Source organism: Montipora foliosa, chromosome 11 (genome assembly GCF_036669935.1).
Source record: "Montipora foliosa isolate CH-2021 chromosome 11, ASM3666993v2, whole genome shotgun sequence".
In the NCBI taxonomy this organism is placed as follows: domain Eukaryota; kingdom Metazoa; phylum Cnidaria; class Anthozoa; order Scleractinia; family Acroporidae; genus Montipora; species Montipora foliosa.
Genome location: NC_090879.1, coordinates 14018376 through 14032634, shown reverse-complemented (window position 1 = coordinate 14032634; position 14259 = coordinate 14018376). Strand labels below are relative to the sequence as shown.

At 37.8% G+C, this 14259-nt stretch overlaps 1 protein-coding gene across 1 annotated transcript; it reads left to right on the top strand.

The window, feature by feature from the left end:
- Nucleotides 1-429: 429 nt before the first annotated feature.
- LOC137976721 (otoferlin-like) lies at nucleotides 430-12408 on the top strand. Its single transcript, XM_068824071.1, has 9 exons — nucleotides 430-448; nucleotides 575-693; nucleotides 4777-4832; nucleotides 8028-8116; nucleotides 9256-9355; nucleotides 9634-10052; nucleotides 10222-10285; nucleotides 10398-10529; nucleotides 12340-12408. Exons 2-9 carry the CDS (start codon nucleotides 615-617, stop codon nucleotides 12406-12408), a joined length of 1008 nt encoding a protein of 335 aa, XP_068680172.1. The 5' UTR covers nucleotides 430-448; nucleotides 575-614.
- Nucleotides 12409-14259: the final 1851 nt, after the last annotated feature.

Below are 14259 nucleotides of genomic sequence, written 5' to 3'. Positions count from 1 at the left end.
GTAAAGCAGTTAAAAATAGAAATCACTTTTACTTCCAAAGCATCACCTGCTATGCTTGAAAATTTTCCTTGCGAATCACCTTTTCTGTGACGCAGGAATTCTCCATGGAGACCGACCAAATTATCCACTAGAATTGCACAATTTATTATCGTTATCAAATAAATCTCCCTTTATGGAGACGGATACCATTGTTAGAGGGCCAAACATCTCGGAAAAGACTGACAACTTGCCTATTAAAATTTAAGAACAATTCTGCCCCCACAACCAATGTAAATCTCCATGTTACGCACAACAGATTTACCGTTCTGACAAGAAAAATATTCCTGCATTTATTCCTAGTGATATTTCTGTTGTCTTAATTTTATATATCGGAAACACAATTGTGGAACGATCCAAAACTGAACACTCACCTGAAGATATATTTTCCGAGATATTTCTCGGTGTTAGAGTAATTTGATTTTTTTCCAGGAGGAGATGAATTATTCAAATTACGCAAATCGAAGATCAATTGTTTCTTCCGTACAAACCAACTGTTTTGCACTCGTCTTCTGATTGGTTCTTCGTTCGCTTGGAGCAGTTGTTTCGCCATGTTGTGGAGTTGACATATCGCGAAAATGTCCTTGCTTTTGCTTCTAAAAACCTGCTCAAATCTTCGGGGAAAGTCTGATCGTGTAGCCAGGGTCACTTTTAGAGGTATGTTCCTGAGAACTTTCATAAATTTGCTAGCTGTCAAAAGCTGTAAAAGATTTTGAGGGCCTTCTTGTGTTGTGAGCGACCCGATCGATCGCTTATGACAAACTGATAAAAATACGTGGGATTTGCGTTCGATCAGAGCTTCCCTTTTTAGCGATTTGTCTCGCAATTTTTGGGGATTTTTTTATGGTCCTTTATTAACAATAAAAGAATTTCCTCATTTTTGAAATTATACCGAAGTATTCTACGCTTTTTTGTCGCTGTTCTTCGGCTAGTAGATATTTAATTATTCAAGTTTGATATGTAATCTCAGTTTGGTAAGCTTAATTTATATGGCAAAAAAAGCGACATTCACGTCGATGTTTAATTTTTTGTAGTGTTTCGCAAGAACGAAAAACGAAACATGTCTGAATCTTCTGTTATACGGTTTTTTATCTTCAAAGAAATATTTTTTTCCTACTGTGGTACATGTAATACTCAACTTAATACAGCTTGAATGAATGTTCAGACACGACATAAGCTTAATCAAAAAATATATAAACCCAAAATGTATATGATTAAAAATTGTCCGATAAATTCTTTATTGAGGAGCTCAATATTGGTTTCCTACTTGAGAAGCTTAAATAATGTACCTTTCACGGGGAAAATTCGTTTGTGAAGTGACGTTCCTTAAACCTTCTCATGAACCGCAGGACTTGGAAAACCTTTCAACCGTGACATCTATCCTTGCTCTTGATAGAGGAACTTTTTACATGTATGTGTACCAGCTTTTAACAAAAAGCGATTATTCTTGTGTTCTTCATCGATGCTTCAAAGCTCCCTTGAAAAAATCTTTTTGCCTCAATGATCAAAATTTATATTGCCGGTCGACGAAATGTCTTCCACAGCTTCCGGGCCTATTGCATAAAGCAACATATAATTTTTGGGGGAAAATAATTTCTACCATTGTGAAATTGGAAGCGTAAATTGACTTGAAATATCTTTTTTTGTTGAAAAAAAGTGATATTTACTTTGAAATACCCATGCTTTGAAACATATTGCAACTGCACAATTTTTGTGGTCTAAGCAACATTATTTGTGTAAACAAATTGCAGTTATTAGAATTGTGTTTCTTGGAAATGAAACGTTTTGAACAACTGCAAGATGTGGTGGCTTTAGTTCACAAAATACACATGATTCTAATTAAGTTAATTCTTTTCTTGTTGTTGATCAGTTTTTTTTTTCTTTGAAGCTGCCAACAGTAAAAGAAATTATAATTATATTTCTTTGGAAACTTTTTGTAAAGTGAAGTCATACAAGTTAATAATGTTAAATAATAACATTATCTTGTAAACAATGGTAAAGTTGGATATACTGCAGGTATTGTTAAGTTTTGGTTAGAGGTCATGTTGTCTGGAGTCATTCAAAGATTTTTAGTTAATTATTCCACATTCACATGTACTTTCTCAGTAGGACTTAATTTATGTGTCTGTGAACACCATAGGGAGGTCAAAATATTTTCATTGAGAAAAATGTTTGTTCTCCCTTTATGTATTTTGTGTCCCAGTGGTCTTTTATCGAGTCCTGTGACAAGTGATAGAGTCAGTAATATAGGTGAAAGATCTAATGGGTATATTATTTTAAACTGTTTTATATACTATCTAGATCTCCATTAAAAATACCTGACTTGGGAAATGAATGTGTTTTATATGGTAATGAAGATTCTGTAAGTGTACATGTATCTAAGATACCAAAGTGGTATACAAATGTATTTGATTGGTATCAGTATTTGAACCAAATAATGATTTCTGTTGGCTGTCTGCTTCAGGAATAATAATTATTGATGTACTGTTGTTATCAAAATCGGGCCATTGATTCAGCAAAATACATGTGCTGTATCTTTCAAGCTGTCACACTCGGGCCAAATCGTTTGAAGCTGGGTTGGTGATGGTTGACCCAAACCTATTAGGTTTCTCAACTATGAAGGTTTTAAAGTACTTATCTAAAGTTGAGCTACAGAAAGAATTCAGTGCTGACCAGCAAGTAGCAGCTAATACGAACTGCCGATAGTCTGAAATAAAGTTAATATTTGTTTGCATCATATGTGCACTTTATCAACTAGGAACCAAGATTGAGCTAAATTAGGGTCACATAACAACCAGACCTGGGTTGCTCGAAGCATGGTTAGTGCTAACCGGCATTAAAATTAATACCATGAAAATCTGTAGGTTTTGATACCTCTTAACCAACACTTAATGCTAACCAGGCTTTGAGCATCGGCGCCAGCTCCAGATTGTTAATTAGAAATAGTTTGATGCTACTAATTAAAGGTTTGAAGAATAATACATAACCATTTACCAATGCAACTTAAAATGTTACGATTCAAGACCTATTGCTTCAACACTCACTCTTAGACTAGTGTCTTTATCATGGGCGATCTAAGACTGAAATAAGAGTCTTTGTACTCAATGATTAGTGTCCTTTCCTTTTAACAAGATGTAGATAAGTTTGAGCTAAAAGTCAACTGTGGGAAAAGTTCTAAAAAAAACATGCCTTTAGCAACGGCGCCGGCTCCAGATTGTTAATTAGAAATAGTTCGATGCTACTAACTAAAGGTTTGAAGAATAATACATAACCGTTTACCAATGCAACTTAAAATGTTACGATTCAAGACCTATTGCTTCAACACTCACTCTTAGACTAGTGTCTTTATCATGGGCGATCTAAGACTGAAATAAGAGTCTTTGTACTCAATGATTAGTGTCCTTTCCTTTTAACAAGATGTAGATAAGTTTGAGCTAAAAGTCAACTGTGGGAAAAGTTCTAAAAAAACATGCCTTTAGATAAAAGTTGTTTGGTGGGACTGTTTTCAAGAATAATTTGCTAACATTGAAATATATGTTTGCACTTTATTGATTGGGAAATATGAAATTAAGCATTCTTTGCCTTTGAATAAAAGTGGTGTCAGTGATACAATTTTATTGTAAATTAAGTCAGTAGGGCTCGTTGACTCAATAGTGATTAGGTAATTCAAAAGTGATTAGCAGAGTACCATTTAGTATTTATCTTTGACTAGTTGAGGACAAAATAAATGGCGTCCCATGATATTATACGTCAAAAGGTAGAAGTGATCTTTGCACTTATCTAGACAATTTAAGCGATAATAAATTGTCTCTTATGGACACCTGAAAAATTCAGGCAGCTTCATTGGGACTTGAACCATGTCGTGACCTACAATCGGCAACAAAATTAGTTGAGACAGTTGACAACAGAGCACACTGGCAATGACACATTCATTGTTTGCAAAGAAAACTTGTCCAAAAAGTACATTTTCGGGATACCGATCCCTCCCCCACCCTAATCAATGTTGTACCGCTGTCGACAAGGCTCATAGAAACACAACATTGTCTCAGGGATGCGAGGGGAGGGGGCCATTTTCGCACCGAGCTTGAAATCGAGTCTAAAGGATAAGATTGTCTCAATAATTTTGACGCTGATTGTAGATGCGATGCCAGTGCAATGCTTTACCAACTGAGCTATGAAGCCACTCATTTGGGAGTAGTTTGTTGGGTTCCTAGCTCCAGGGAAGAGGCTAAGCAGTGTTTATGCAGGCCTGCAGAGTTTGAATACCATGTGGACCTCACAGGTTGTTTTGATCACATAAAGTCAAGAATTACTACATAATCATTAGTAGTGGCAGTAGTAGTTGTACTAGTGCTACAGGAAATCGTGTGAACACGAGTGCATCATTTCATGATTTATTGGATGAGTGATGTTTTGAAAGTTCTCAAAATTATTGCATTTGCCATAGGCGAGTGCAATCTGACATAAATCATGAACTGCAGAGGCAAGTTCATACAATTTTTTTATTTGTCATATACCGATACTCAACAAAAATTACTCCTGGCCATGACTGTGTTTCCATAGCAACTTCCATATTGCACTCTGTAACTTAGGTATGCATTTGTCATTGACCAATCAGAAACTTGATATTCTGTTCAGTATGTAATGCTTGTCATGACTATTATTTAGCTCTGTCAACAAGTAATATTGTCACTGTAATACATTATTAACAATTTGAATATTCTTATTTTATCTCCATAGGGGTTACATACCAGACAAGTGTAATAGAAAACTGTTCTGAAGCTGATTGGGATGAGGTTTGTTGCTTTTCGGAGTATTTACAACTGCTCATTACACTGTAATCCAGGTTGGGTGCCTGGGATATTTCCAGGGGCTTCCACTGGAGACCAGCCAACCCCTTGACCAAGTATTGCTCATGGCAAGCAACCCCAGCAACCTAGCCATGAGCCCCCACACCAGGCATCCAGGCACGCGTCACATTGATAACTGGTGGAAGTGGGGTGGGGGGGGGGGGGGGACACAAAAGCCTAACTGGACCAGGAATTGGCACAAAGTGGCTGGAAAAATGTCCCATGAATTGCCATGTGCTTAAGCGACTGAATGAGCATGCGGCCAGACCACTACTGCTCTTTGTTGTTAACTCTGTGAAACTGCTAAACTGCATTTAACCATTCAATTTTCAATTCAAGAATTATGATTGCTTAAAGGGACTATGTCAAGCAAAATGGTGTATTAAATTTCATGACACCCAAAATGTCCAAAAAGTGGAATGAAACATTGCAATGACCAAGTACTACAGCTGTTGAACGACATAAATTAAAGAAATACTGTAATAACAGCAATAGGAAAGAGAAGCACAGATGGACACAAATTATGGACAAGATTGAAATGGATGGCATTTTCAATGGTAATCTTGAAAAAAAGTCAACCAGATGTTTTTCAAGTTTATGGCAAATCTCCTGGATAAAGGTTGTTTTTGCTCAGAATTGAATCATCTTGTCTGTGATGTAACAATAGTTTTATTCATAAAGGATTTCCACATTACCATTTTCAAGATTTAAACTTGTGATTAACAAAAGATTTTCCCCTAAACACCCTAAAATAGCATGACATAGCTCCGTTAACATTCAGTCTCGGCTATCAGGTCATATGCTGCATGACTTAATTAAATGGAAGCTGATTACACTGGTCGTTTTGTAAAGTTGCAAAAATTCATGGTGTAATATAATTTGATCAACCAATAATTATTATTATTCCAATGAACACTTTTTGAACATGAGATTGTTGGTTATAGCCATCTCATATCCTGTGCACACTCACAGAATAACATTAACCCATTGACTCCTAGCTGAACCACTCCCCATTGACAAGGAAAATTGCCTGGCATTAGACAGAGTAAAATCTTTCAAGTCTGACTCCCTGGAATCAATTGGTTAAGGGAATACGTTCAAATTTCGGTCGGGAAACCTGACTATCGGAAACGGACCTGATTAATTAATTTTCAATCTTTCGGAAGTGGTACCGATTTATCATGCTTTTTTGCCATTTCCGATGTTGATACACTGTAACTCCATTACCGATTCAATCGGAGCCAAATACATTCCAATGTGGATTAGTGTCATCATGCGTTTTATCTATCTGATAACATGAAATGCGACCTTGTAAACATGCCACGAAACCACATAAAAAAAAAAAACAATTACATTGTGTATTATTTTATAAAACCTCTTCAAGTCTTTCATTGTAAAGCATTACTTTAAACTTTTCCGTGAATTATACATTGGGTTTCAAGTTTGTTTGAAGGATTTTCGATGTTCAGCCCGGTCGCCGGGGTTGCCGGTGTTGCCGGTGTTTCTTCAGTTGATCGGAAACTGCTTAACTTTTCCATGCTGTGGAATTCGTTTTATTTTGATAACAAAGTGTTAAATAAGTCACAGTTCAATGCAAAACACCACATAAATCCAGTTCCTATTGGACCCATTCAACCTGGTCCCCTTTTAAAACAAAACTCTAGTTTGCCATGGTTTTTATAGATTTTTGTGCATGACAAGTTACCTAGTAAGTAACCAAGACCCCTGAGACGTGTCAACTGTGTATATTTGTTAATTGCTTAAGCGAGTTTCTGCATTGTACATGTACATTAATTTGCTATTAAAAGATCTGTGATTTACTTTTGAGCTCTTGGTTTAGTATTAAAGTGCGTTCTTGAGACACAGACGTTCTTTTGACTTGCACATTGCAGTGCAGGAGTGTGTGACAAACCAAAATATTGTCTCCTATTGTGTTTGCACGCTCTTACACAAGCTTCTTCAAGCACAAATGCATGGAAAAGCAGTTTTACTAGGCAATTTCTAGAGGAAAACAGGAATGAGGTATCTTTTTTTGGGAAGCAGCGTCTATCCGCTTTTGAAAAAGGTCAATTTGTTAGCTAAGGTAATTGTGCAAACTTTGCCTTTTCAATGTAAGCGAACCTAGTGCATATAAAGTACGGTGGGCAAGACCTACCAGGCATATCTTGTTGGAAAAACAGTTGAAAGTCTCTTTCATCGCTTTCTTTACATTTATTTGCAAACAATTAACAACTTGCCTGACTCTTCGATGGTCCGAGTTGGCTCTCTCAAACTAGCGGCTGCTATGGCGAAATGATTAACGTGGTAAACATGACTGATACACATGTATCATGACAGTTGGTTGAAGATGTTTGTCTCACTTTGCTACTTTTTGGCCAATATATTTTGATTGCCTACAAAGATTTCCTTTTTTACACATTTTTGGTCAACGCAAATTCAAGCTGTTAAAGGGATATCATACAAAAATATTGTTTATGTCGCGCTTTCTTCAAAATTTCAAATTCGAATAATCCACTGTCGTGGCAAATTTGATTCTTCTCTGGTCATGTCAAGGGAAATAGAAGCAAGTGTTCGAAGATGTAACATTCAATTTTGTTGTACAAAACAGAGAAGGTCAATAAGAGGCTGAAGACTGTGCATCGAAAACAATCAGTCACACTTTGCTGTTGTCAATAATAAACATTACATGAAAAAATGCTAAAGGTCAGTATTTCAAAGCAAGACCGCTGATTTAAACTCTCTGCAATTGCAGCCCGATGAAGATATGCGACTCGTTGCCGATGCCGTTTCATTCAGCACCAATAAAATCGGGGCAAACATTCAGCCAATCGGAACCCAATTGATTGGAATTGGTGTCACCCAATTCCGAAATTTGGACGTGTTCCTTAAATGTTGTTATGTCTTATATGAATTTTACATATAATTTCTAAGTTTTTTTCTTATTCATCAATGATGGAAAGGTGTATTGGTGCCCGTGGAAATTATACAAAGCAAGTTGCTTGGCAATGGGTGAAAGGAGACTCTGATTTTAAGTTACTTGTCCTTTTGCCCGTTGCCAAGCAACTTGCTTTCTAAAAGTTTTTTTTCTTGTTATTTTGATGTTTGTGATTAAATTTGTGTTGTGTGTCTCTTGAACTGCAGGACTTTGAGTGGCCCTTGGAGAGTCCTTTGGACCCCAGCGAATTCATTGAGATTGAAGTGTACAACTTCAACAAAATATTCAACAACAGGTTGGTCTCGTACAGTTCTAGATAAGGGATTGGTCTCAAGACACCAAACTTGATTTACACATAGTTAATTGTTAGTGAAAATGTAAGGGCTAAAACTGGGTGGTGGCCAGGTTGCTAGAGGCATGTACAAAAGTCGGACTGGATCAACTCAGATCGCTCACCTCGGTTCAACATAAAAAAAAGTGATAAGGCTTTGAGAAATCACCCTATCCCTAATCTTTAAGCTAGCCTTGGTGAAAGCGGGACAAACGTCGAATAGTTTTGGCTTACAAAACTGTCTTTCGCTCGATCCAAGGTGAATAATCCGAGTTGATCCGCTCTGACTTTTGTACCTGCCTGGTCGTAGGGGTAACTGAAAACGTACCAGCTGAGGGTGACTGCAAATTGAGGTCTAATCGTACAATATGTGACTATGATACAAAATAATCTATCCCAATAAATTTTGAAGTTAAAAAAATAATAACAAGAAGTGTAATTGAGCTGCCATTCTTTTCTCTCCTCAACTCACATTTATTCTGTAATGTCCAACATTCTTGGCAAGTGGGGTCAGGTGCACTGGGGATTGCCAGAGGCCTGTCCCACAACCCCTGAGCTCCACCCCACTGGACCACCCATGTGGCCAGCAATGTATGCAACCCAGCTGTGAGCCCCCACATGTACACCCCCATCACAACTGGGTACCAGTCACACTGAACGGAATCCAGTGGAAGGAAGATGAAGAACTGATAACAGTACTGTACATACAGTGATAAACCTAATAATAACTATGAAAAATTAATAAAATCAATAAGAAGTTGTCATTAAAAACTACATGTAGGGGATAGTCTAAAACTTCAAAAACTTTAATAATCCCATTAGGTTACACATTTCAATCATAGATGATTGACTTGAAGTAAGATATGTCAAGGGCATGACGTTACTGCTCAACGATGCAAATTTTGTCACATTAATATCTCTTAGTCTGTAGCTGGTCAGGAGAGACCACAACACACCTGTATGTTCTTTAACAGTGTCTCACTGTTCCTTTGAAGTTTCTGTGACAGTAGCTACGTAATACAAACTTTTGGTTCTTGCTGTGTTGTGTGTTTTTGTTTGATAAAAAGTATTCATTGTTGATTATTTCTTTTCCTCTCTTTTAGATTGGTCGGAGTATTTCGTATGGTACTCCAAAAGCTCATACAAGATGGGCACCTTGAAGTCATGGAAAGTCTCATAGATATGAACAACACAGTGCTTAAGGTTAAACAGTTCTTATTTGTACGATATGAAGAATGATCATTCATCAATGTGTGGCTTGGAATTGTTTCTGCCATTATTGCTTGTTGGGTTATGTTGAATTACACGTGTGTCGGGATCCGAGCCAATCAAAATAAATTATTGTAGGAAGACAAATTACTACCAATTACATTGTTACACATTGACCAGTCAGATTTTCTGTGATTAGGCTTCCTTGTGTCGATGTATGTATTTTTTTATTGATAAGAAAAGAAAAACTCAATCATTAAATTAAATTTCAGGCAACTGTTGAACTGGAGTTACAGTATAATCCTCCCGAGGGGAATGTTTCTCAGTGGGTGAACAACATTCACGATACACCGGATGCCCTACCTCAGGTTGGATATATGCCAGACACCCAGTACCAGGGGATGGATCCATACAGTCAAGAACGCAGAGGCTCCTTCATTAGTGCAGGAAGTAACTATGGTGGTAAGACTTCTAAAAGCCAATCAATGACAAGTTTACCTTCCAGCAACCACCGGCAGTTGCGGAAGGAGTCCATGCCAGCATCTCTTGGAGGTGGAGGAGGAGGAGGAGGGAGGTTTATTTCCCCTGAGGGTACATTACCGTTTGATGCCATGTTGAAAGGTGATGGAATTGGCAGTCGCCGAGGATCACAGATCAGTATGCATAGTGACCGCAGCATGAGCATGAAATGGTACGTGACATAATGTCAGTGTGTTGTTAATCAGAAAAATGCTTTTTTTGTTTAGATGTGATGCTGTTTATAGAGTGACTTTATAATACAATAATTTGTAGATTCTTTGCATACACCCATTAAGACAGAACTTCTGCATTGCTCAAGTTCCTGACAATGTTTCTTGCAGTAGTCACGCCCATCCCAGAGTACGAGCTGAAAAGAAAATGTCAGTGAGAGAACAAGATTATCAGGTTGGTTTCAAATTGTCTTTTATTTGAAGAAGTGGACCATTTGCTGTGTTAAGCAGTAGATGATGATATCATATCAATGGCATGTATTTTTTTTGTTCTTGTTGTTGTTCAGATACAAGTTCGTATCCTGGAAGGACGACAATTTGCAGGAACCCAGATTGATCCAGTTTGCACAGTGAATGTTGGCAATCAAAAGAAGAGCACAACAATCAAAGAACAAACAAATTGTCCATTTTGGGATGAGGTAAAAAGAATTCTGCTATGTATGGGCCACTTTAGTCTTGTGTGAGTCCTAACTTACTTAATACACGTACCTCCCTTTAATACCTCCCTTTCCCGCTACTTACATACTCACCTATCTATGGTACTTAATTACTAACCCACTCTAGCTTACAGGTACATTGCACCTATTCTCAGTTGGTTTTCACATGATACCGTATTTACCTGTGTATCAAGTCGATCCCGTGTATAAGTCGACCCCCCATTTTTGATGGCAAAAAAAGCAATTTCTTAATTTCTTTGTTAAATGTTACTGGGACACCCAATCTTGTATTCTTCGATTTCTGGAAATGTGGATACACTAAAAAAATCTGGGCCTCAAGCGCTTAATAGTTTTGTGGTTCAGCAGTTGTTGTATAATGCGGGCAATTTTGTCCTTGAGTTTCGAAAATTTAAGTTCTCAGAAAATCGAACATGTAAACCTCAAACTAACCTGTTTTGTTGTTCAGCGATAAAGGGCTTTAGAGGATAAGCACAACATCACAGAAGCAGGAGTCAATCTTTTGGAAAATAACTTGCAAACAATGCGAAAATGTGCAAGGTTTCCATGACAAACAAAACCAAAACTCATAACTAAACAATACGAAGTTTGCAAAAGCATTTAAATCAGCCAGGTTTGTTTAAAGAATAAAAAACAATCATTACCAACCAGCATTTTCACGCAACACGAGTGACGATCCTTGCACGCAAACGAGGTATTGCGCCAGGTTACTAAGCCATTGAACGATCGCGTTTAATTGAAGAAACAGAAATGCTGTTGTCTTGGTTTGGTTGAAAGGCATACTTTACCCAACAATCATGTGCATGAATAGAATATCTAATCCCCTGTACCACCAATCTACCTGCTTGTCTGGTTGCCTTCCTGTCTGCCTCCTTACTTACCTTAGGTCACTTAACGTACTTACTGATCGATGTATCTTCCACACTGTCAGTACAAAGGTGCTACCCCACCTTCACTACACTATTAAATACTTATACACACGAAATACCTACCTACCTATACCCACCCTCTTTCCTACCTACTTGCCGATCCATCTACACTTACTTGACATACGCGGCACCCAAGCAACCCATCTACCGTACCGGCCAATACCAGTACCAAACCATTACCTAACTAGTACCGACTCAAGCTGTACAGTCATGTACTTACCCACTAACCCATACTTTACCTGCCTTAGGTGCGTTCGATTGACCCTATTCTGGAATAAGACTATGTGGAGTGATGATTTAAAACACTATGTGTGGCATTTTGCAGCAACAAGAAAAATAAAGCTATTTTTAAAATAGCATTTTAGCAGATGTTTGACAACATTAATGTGAATTCCCGCAAAACGAAGGATTACTAACTTCTATTCCATGTATTCCTATTCCGAATACGGTCAATCAAACGCGCCCTTAGTTAGTTACATGTAAGAGACCTGTAATACATGTACATGTAGTTTTATTATTAGTGAGTACTTTGGTAGCTTATAATAGCCACTGAATGTCTCTATAGTTTCAATTATAATTAAATAACGTAACATTTTAAATCATCAATAAGCTTCCAACATACCAAACATCATCTGCATCCCACTCGCACACTACACACGGTAATCACATTGTGCTTGCTTAGCTACCTACCTACACCGTACCAACCTTTTATATACTCACTGACCCATACTACACCCCACACGACCTGCCATGGCTACATCCCCCGCACTTACCTACTTACATGTACAGTTGTTATAAGTGATTGGTGAACTTATGTATTTTGGTCTTGATTTATATTCTTTCAGTTCTTTGTCTATGACTTCAACACTGCCACCCATGGTGTTACTTTGACAAGATCATTAACTTCCAGGTAGCCTTTTTCATCAAATAGTTATTTTCGAACCATGCTGAATTGTGATGCTGATGAGACAACTTTTATTTTGGTTTATGTGTTATGGTATGTTTATTGAACATAATGGTAGGTTTGTTTATCAGGTAAGTTCACCTGGAAGAAATTTAGTCAGGTCAAGGGCTACTTATTGGAGCTTTTAACGGTAATTAAGTTAAATAGATGAGACAGTTTCTAGAAGATGTTTCATAAATTACAACATGTCAAATAAATTTTCCTTTTACAGAGAATGGGGTCCCTTTTTTTTTCTTTTAGTTACATTGTAAGACCGAGTCCCTTTAAGAATCAGTAAAGCTTGTATAGAATTACAGGCTATCAGGGTCTGTGTGATCTCAATGTTCGGCCCACCAGTTAATTTCCCAAGGCCTTTGCTAATTAGCGGTGGCGCGAGAAATGTGGGAAATACAGTCTATGCTCAACCAGATTCCACGGGATTTCTGTCGCAGCTTGGGCCAGTCAGTGTGACGGATCCTGAAGGGAAACCATTGGGGACAGCAGCTCTTGGTGGGTGAAAAGGCATCATGGTAGCTGTATGACTTCCCTTTGTTGTCTCTAATCATGGTTGTAAAGCACAGATACCGGTTTGTGGACATACTAGTTATGCAACGCTTTCAAAGTGGTGATACGCATGGGAATATCCCACGAGGTCACTTGTGTTTTCCTCTTGGTGTTACACACTCGCTTTAAACGGCTTGTATCAGCATACCAAGAAATGACAAGTGACGAGTGGGATATTCCACGGGATTCCACACAGAAAGGGTTGCATAACTAGAACAAATACACGGTGGTCGCATAGCATTACGGAGCGGCCACAATGGGAAAGGTTGGGTTTGATAACAATTGAATTGGCACTGATCGATGGAAAGGTTCATGGGAATACTGACGAATGTAACCAATGGCGTTCCTGCATTCTGCTTTGGGGGGGGAAATTGGGTGTATTTTTCTAAGGGCATGGTAAAAAATAGGATTTATTGACCCTCCCATTCTAGCTTTTTGTCCAGACATGCATAGATTAAGTGTTTTTCTTCAGACTCTCTGCTTTGTTTCCAACCGCTCTTACCGGTTTTTCTCCATCGTTTTTCTCCTCTTCCCTTAAAAAACGTTTGATTTGATCTCGCCTTATAAATTAAAAAACATGTGATATTCTCAGTGGATTTTCACGTTTACCCTTAGAAAAACTCTAAGATAGTGATTAGCTATGGTAAGATTGATACTTGAATAAAGTGGATTACCCCTGTGAAACGGTCCTAGCTCTCGTCCGGTATTTCAGGGCTACCTAAAAGTTGATATGTCTACTGTTTTAGGCAAAGGTGATCCAGCAAAGGTGAGCTGGGTACCTATTGAATAATGTGTAAGTCGCATTGAAATGTTTAAATCTAATGGTGAATGCTTATCAAACAACCCCAACTGTAAATACCGCTGTTGTACAAAGTCATGCAATAATACGTTGTGACTTATTTTTCTTAATTCAATTGATCTTGTGAAATCAATCATACATGTAATTTAAAAGTGTAGACTGATTTGGATAAACAGGTAGTTCAATAAGCACCAACGGCAGGCTGAAAAGCGTCGGCTGCATCGCTCAGAGAAGTTGGCTGAATTTTTACCTTACATTGAATTAATTGAAGGCTTCCTTCAAACCTGAAGTAAAAATTCCTTTTTGATCGACTTGATGGTCCCTTTTTTAACCTCAATTTTCAAATAATTATCAAGATTTGATTTGCCATCTTTCGCTAACAGTGCACGGTATAACGTGTTTTTCCCATTTTTGCCTAGACGCAACCGTCACAATTTTTTAAACGTAATATTCAATCAC

Bases quoted from the DNA above. Each gene is read 5' to 3' on its own strand.
- LOC137976721 (XM_068824071.1), top strand. From the start codon at position 615: ATGTCCTTGCTTTTGCTTCTAAAAACCTGCTCAAATCTTCGGGGAAAG. The intron at 694-4,776 runs GTATGTTCCTGA...TTATCTCCATAG, and splicing joins AGCCAGGGTCACTTTTAGAG to GGGTTACATACCAGACAAGT. The intron at 10,530-12,339 runs GTAAAAAGAATT...ATATTCTTTCAG, and splicing joins ATTGTCCATTTTGGGATGAG to TTCTTTGTCTATGACTTCAA.